The sequence below is a fragment of the Salvia hispanica genome, chromosome 1, assembly GCF_023119035.1.
Source record: "Salvia hispanica cultivar TCC Black 2014 chromosome 1, UniMelb_Shisp_WGS_1.0, whole genome shotgun sequence".
NCBI lineage: Eukaryota > Viridiplantae > Streptophyta > Magnoliopsida > Lamiales > Lamiaceae > Salvia > Salvia hispanica.
Genome location: NC_062965.1, coordinates 34,336,707 through 34,343,324, shown reverse-complemented (window position 1 = coordinate 34,343,324; position 6,618 = coordinate 34,336,707). Strand labels below are relative to the sequence as shown.

Below are 6,618 nucleotides of genomic sequence, written 5' to 3'. Positions count from 1 at the left end.
TCTCCTATTCTACCTGCAGTGGGGCAGACTATAGCCCGCCCTAAGCGACGCCCTAAACATTTTACTTCTATTTTGTATTTATATTTTTATGTTTGCAAATGTAAAAATAAAAACAAACAAATAAAAACAACACAATTAAATGGAAATTCTAAATTTACTTAATTAAAAAAAAGTTACAAAATAAGAAATAAAAAAAAAAGCACTAAATACAAAAAAAGGAGGCTAGCTAGAGAAGTCCCAACTTGCGGCTGAGGCCATCGATCATCCGCTGGATGCCCTCGATTTGAGCCGGGTTGGTCGCCTGCATGAGGGCGGTGTGCGCGTCCAACAACGTCCTGTAGTCGGAGGAGGCCGCCAAATCCGCGTACGTATGGGCCGCAGTCGAAGTCGCGGACGGCGTCGAACTCGGGGTCGGCGACGGGGCCAGGTCAGGCGGCGCGGCGGAAAAGGATGTGGCCTTGCCCTTGCCCTTGGCAGCCTTGACGCCAGGGGGACGCCAGGAAGACATCGGTATGCCGGAACTCTCATTCTCGAACACCGGACTGTTGAGGTCCATTGGAACGCGCCGCTATCGCTACTTGTATAATCAGTGAAGGTGCGCTTCGACGTCCTCCTCCTCGCCGCCGTCGATTGGGGAATCACACCACCAACGAACTTCTTCTTGTCCCTCAAGAGCGCCCAGGACTGGTAGTGCTTGAAATTGCCGTACAATGAAATGTACGACTGCATCGCTTTGTCCCGCACATCCGCGAGACTCTCGCCACTGGCCTGCTCCCTCTCGCACTTCTCGTACTCCCCCGCGAACAAATTTACCTGCTTCTTTATTTGATCCCAGTGCTTGCGGAGCTGCTCCCTGCGGCGTTTGTACGCGTACGCCGACTTGGCCGCGTTGTATTTCTCGGCGATGCGCTCCCAATACGCAGATCACCTTCTGGTTGTTGGCGTACACCGGATCCTCCGAAACATCAATCCAACATCTCGTCAAGATGATGGATTCGGGGTCGGAGTAGTTCATCTTTCCCGAGGCGAACTCTTCACACACCTCCGTTGTAGGCAACTTCTGGGCTCGTGCCTTGGTCCGCTTCTTTTTGGTGGCGGACCCAGAAGCGGCGGCGGCGGTGGGGAGAAGGTTCCATGTCGGACAGCCCGTATGAGTCAGTGCTGAAGTCGGGATCGTAAACCACCGAACATCGGACTATTCGGGTAATCTCCAGAATCCATTTTGCTTGAAATGTAGAAAATGTAGTGAATTTGAGAGTGAAGTGAGTGAAAAATGAAGTGAAAATGAGAGGAATATATAGGTTTTGAAAATTTAATAAAATTAAAAAAAAAAACGGAAACGCGTCGCATCGTCCGTGACCCATCGTCCGCGTCTTCCACAGTGGCGGACGATGCGACGGACGATGGGTATCCTCCGCGCACGATGGGTAACCCATCGTCCGCGATGCTGCAGCATCGTCCGCCCCATTGCGGATTCCCTAATATTCTTATTTATGTATTCATGGAGAGGCTCAGAATCATGTGATGTCTGCTTTACACATTCTCACTTTATTCTAGCAGTCTCGAAAAAGAGGCATCATTCTTGACTCATGTTGAAATGTCACGGATGAAGTTCCTGTAGTACACTAGTAGTATGTAAGTAGATTTTATATGCAGGTATAGATGTTGTATATTTGTGTGTACACCTCAATTGATGTAACCTTTCATGATCTGGATCATCCAGAATATTGGCAAATTTTCAAGAAACTCTTTTGCAACTTCTAATCCTGCTTGTTTGTGGTTTGGCTCCTGATATATCCAGGCAAGTTTCCTCATTTGGTATCATCTGCAGATCTGAACGTAGTTATCTTATGTTTTTTACTGTAGCTGTGTTGGCAGTCTAAGTAGGCTTCTATCATGTTACATATAATGGTTCTCACTCAACCTACCCTATTGTGTCAATTGGAGATCCATTTGATAAGGTTGGTTACTGTAGGGTGTCATCACACTTTGAAGATCCTCTACATCTGGAGTGGCTTTTCATGTCAGGTTGTAGGCGATGACTTGTTGATGTCATATCCAAAACGAATTCAGAGGGTCGCACATGAGACAGACTTCTAATAAATAATAATACGAAAATTGTTGTTATTCAACTTTTAAAGTTAAATTCTTGTCTGCATTTTCACTATAAGCAAAAGATGAACATATGAAGCACTTTAGAGCATGAAGAGGGAAGTTATGCCTTTACTTTTGAGATTTTCTTTTCGAAAAGAAGTTATTAGCTCAGTTGAAATAGAAATCTGATGATGCAGATGGAGAATTATATCTATGTTATCAAGGGTTGTCAATGATGTTGATTTTAATTAATCACTACTTAATTATTATACATTTATATTCTATGACAATGTGTTCCTTAGAGCATCTATAATGCAGCGGGCTGGACCGCGCTTGGGTCCTGGCCCGCGTCACCGAATGTTGGAGGGGAGAAAATCGCGGCCTGGGTCCGTCCCGTCCCAGCGTTAGTCGTGCCCGGGCTGGCGTTGGCGAGTCCCGGCCCGGCGTTGGAGGTGTTTCGGGCCAGATCGCAACCCCCAATTTTTTATTTTTTATTTTTTTCAATTTTTTTTCCTATTTATACTCCATTTCTTCAACATTCTTCCAACACTTTCTCCATTTCAATCCTCTTATTTCAATATTTGTTGTGTCTGCTATGGAGTGGTTTAACAGCGACGAACGACAGATGAACGAGTTCATCAACGCCAACAACTGGTACGTGCCGGCATCACCCAACCCAAATGCAACGCCTAGTCCGGGATGGCTTCCAACATGGTAATACCATCGCCAGGAGACATTGTGGCTGGCCAAGAACTTAGTTGACGTCTCCGAGGATCCTATCATCGTCAACCAGTAGAGTGGCAAAGTGTTCTGGGAGCGGATTGCCCAGAAGTACAACGTTGGTCGACCTAGAGGGTCGTTCGAGCGTAGCTACGTGAAGCTACGCAAGCATTGGGGTCGGGTCCAGAAGGAGATGAACAAGTGGAATGACAAGTGGACTAACGTAGTCCAGATGTGGCCGAGCGGGCACAGCGATATGGACCTCGTGGAGAAGGTTAGGGCGAAGTTTTTCTTTGACTGGAAGAAGCAACGAAAGAAGCAGTTCAAGTACTTCGACGTTTGGATGATTGTCGAGAAGAGCCCGAAGTACACCGGTGGGACAGAACCGGTGGCAAGTGGGACGCCGAAGAGAACCAAAGTTTCCACCGCCGGAAACTACTCTTCAAGTGAAGGAGGTATGGCAATCGATCTCAACGTGACAGACGACAACGTCTTCCTCTCATCCCTTGGTACTCAAAGCCGTCCGATGGGAACAAAAGCGGCAAAGAAGAAAGCGAAGGGGAAGGCAACTACTAGGAGCTACCCCACTATGCCGCTGCCGCCGCCCAATCCTTCTCTGGATAAGATATCCGACTCTATGTCGGATATGAGTATTACCTTGCGGATGGGCCAGTTGACGGAGTGACATCGAGGGACACCTCGACAATATCGGAGTTCGAGCTCGAGTTGCACCATGAGATGATCGCTTACCTTTGCGCACAAATTCAAAATAAGTAGTTTATTTATTTATTTTTATTTTTTTATGACTTGTATTTTTATTTTCTAGGATTTGTAATTTTCTTTTTCTAGGATTTGTAATTTTAATTTTTCGACTGAACAATGAATTTTCACGATTTTAATTGTTCAACGTATTATATTTTACAAGTAACATATGTTGTAGTTGTGAATAGTACAATTTAATAGTTGTGGGAATGATGACGTGGAGGGGACTTAGGGCTTGAATCCGGGCCAGGGTTGTGGATGCTCTTACTGCTATCACTACGTGGAGGGGACTTGGAGCCTGAATCTGGGCCAGGATTGTGGATGCTCTTACTGCTCTCACTACAAGTTCAGTCAACCAGGTGGGAACTGTAACTAACGCCATTGAAGCAGTCAAGTTCGCTAATTAGGGAGTGGTGATTTCTCAAGTTGTGGGAAAAGTGAAGATTCTTTCTTAGCTGATATAGCTGTTGGTCTTGCTACTGCCTAAATTAAGGGAGGAGCGCCTTGTCATGGGGAAAGAGTACAAGTATAATCAGGTTAAGATCTATTCCCCCTGTCTCCCAATAAGTGTCCATTCACATTCTATTAGCTCATCATACTCATATTTCATTATAAAACAAATATTTAAAAATGTCCACTAATTTCTTCAGCCCACTTTTATTTTACATTTCTTAAAACTCTTACCGAGTAAAAAATGGACACTTAGTGGGGGACAGTGGGAGAAGTATTTTTGTCCTTTGTTTGTTTGCCCTTCCATTAAGTATGGTCGAAGGGTGGACACTGACTTGCTCCAATTTATGTTGCTTAGTTCACATCCATGAGCCTGATACCTTCTCAGTTTCTTATTGATAACATGTTTAGACTATACTAATATAGCTAAACTGTTCCTCTGTATCTTAGAATTGAGGAAGAGCTAGGTGATCAAGCAATATATGCTCTGGAAGAATTTTTAACAATATCCATAGTTTTTTTATTCACCAGATTTTCCTTGAGCTAATGCAGCTCCCATTAGTCTCTCCTGTTGCTCAACACATGACATAGGGGAATAGCTTATCCTATAAAATTTATTTTGTACATGAGCTGCGCTAAGCAATTCAGATTTTATATGTATCCAATTATAGTCTAATCTGCAATTAGCTGAACGCAGTATCAAACTTTAGCACGTAGTTAAGTGAAGCTCTATCAGGCTTTATAAAGTTCTAATAACCCTAAACAAGTCGAAGAACAAGAGCATTACATGGAATTATGCATGATTCAATTGATCTGAAACTTGACTTGAAAATTTTCTCACAAAATTGGCCTTCAAAAATATCACTGACTCTGCTAAATTGGGACTTGGACATATTTCTCTACTAGAGTGGCAAACTGGTAATCAACCACAAAAAGAGGTGCAAATATCTAACCATTAACAACGATAAGAAATCAAGTAACAAGATCCAACACAATGAGTAACAAATCCTGGAACAGAATGCATATACACTAAACCAGTCTTGTGGATTAGCTTTGAACGATATCAAAGTCAGTTTGTAATGAGATCAGGGCTTAGGACTTCATCTCTTCCTCATCCTCCTCAATCTTGGGAGCCAAGTAGAATCTTATGTAGCCCATCTCTGCTATCTTGTACTCAACCACCACAGGAAGCTCTGAGGACAAACTTAAGGTGACAGTGCTAGACAATGGGGTTGCCTTAGTGAAGGAGTTTAGATACCTCAGAGCAAATGTGAGAGATACAGGCTCATTCATCTCAATCACAGTGGCATCTTCTGGCTGCACAACATAAGAAGAGAAGACTATCTCAGTCATCAGCCATTTACAACATCTAATATAATGTCCTTACTAAACATCACCTTGTCAACAGTGGTGTTCTGCCTACATACAATGTTTGCAGTTCCAATATCACCTCTGGATGAGAACTTAACACCTTCCTTTGTAACAGAGATGACAACTGCATGAAACAGAGACAGGGGTGAGTCTTGCAGCATTTACACTATATCTTAACACATAAAATATGTTGGCACTTCACCTGTGTCGCCAATGCTACTAAGATCCTTACAGATCCTAGAGAACTCAGCAGATGGCATGCGAACTATAGCATGGTACTCAGCTTCTGGGATTCCTAGATGCTCACTGTCAATGTCCATGAGCTTCATCTCAAAATCTGAGATCTTATCTTGTGCTGTACAACATCAGAATTTGACAAAAACAAACTCAGCAATGCATTCAAACATGAAGAAAAAAACAGATTTATGATGTAAATATCAAATCCAGACTACCCAAAGTTCTATACATGCGCCAAGATTACCAACAAACTCACTAGAGTAATTACCAAATTCCATCACCAAAGATTGCTACATAAAACTCCATTCACCTTCACATATGCAAATCTACATGATAGTATTAAATCATCAAATTAATCACTCCTCAATTAAATCACACCAATCTTGCGATGAATAAGGAAACAGTTATCATTATTTACTAAGGTAAAATCATTGATTTTAACATATGGTGATAAAAGAAGTGCATGCTTGCTATAAGACTTATTAGAGCATCTAATTTAGGGCATTATCTTGAGAAAGAAAATAAATAGCTATAAAATGATCATAAATAGAGGAATGAAGGAAATGGAACGTACTGGGGCTTTCAAACATGAAGGTGACAGTGTCGCTGCCGTCGTCGGCCTTCAAAGTGATGATATCGTCATTCCCGGCGCACTTGAGCATTTTAGCCATGTTGTTGAGATTCATCCCCATGGAGATGTTCCGGTCGCAGCGGTAGTGCTCGAATCCCTCCGAACGGAGCAGCAGCGCCACCAGCGCCACGTGGCTGGAATCCATAGCCTGCAGCGAGAAACCGGTGGCGGAGCAGTCGAAGTTGGCATCGGTTACTAGCTCCTTGATCGATTCCAGAACCTTCTTCAACAGACTCCCCTGCACTAGACGGAGCTCCAACATCTTCACCTGATTAGTAGAAAAATGGGGAAATCTTCGAGGATTTTGGAGGGAAAGTTTGGGGAATTAGGGTTAGGGTTGAAATTATTTGGGG

At 43.3% G+C, this 6,618-nt stretch overlaps 2 protein-coding genes across 2 annotated transcripts; one reads left to right on the top strand and one right to left on the bottom strand.

Annotated features, from left to right (window-relative positions):
* The first annotated feature begins 2,793 nt into the window (after positions 1–2,793).
* Positions 2,794–3,499, top strand: LOC125194989. The gene is made up of 2 exons (XM_048093199.1): positions 2,794–2,808; positions 2,891–3,499. Exons 1-2 carry the CDS (start codon positions 2,794–2,796, stop codon positions 3,497–3,499), a joined length of 624 nt encoding a protein of 207 aa, XP_047949156.1.
* Positions 3,500–4,945: 1,446 nt separating this feature from the next.
* On the bottom strand, positions 4,946–6,618 carry LOC125205651 (proliferating cell nuclear antigen-like). The gene is made up of 4 exons (XM_048104716.1): positions 6,209–6,618; positions 5,600–5,752; positions 5,424–5,521; positions 4,946–5,343 (listed from the first exon to the last, which is right to left on the bottom strand). Exons 1-4 carry the CDS (start codon positions 6,525–6,527, stop codon positions 5,119–5,121), a joined length of 795 nt encoding a protein of 264 aa, XP_047960673.1. The 5' UTR covers positions 6,528–6,618; the 3' UTR covers positions 4,946–5,118.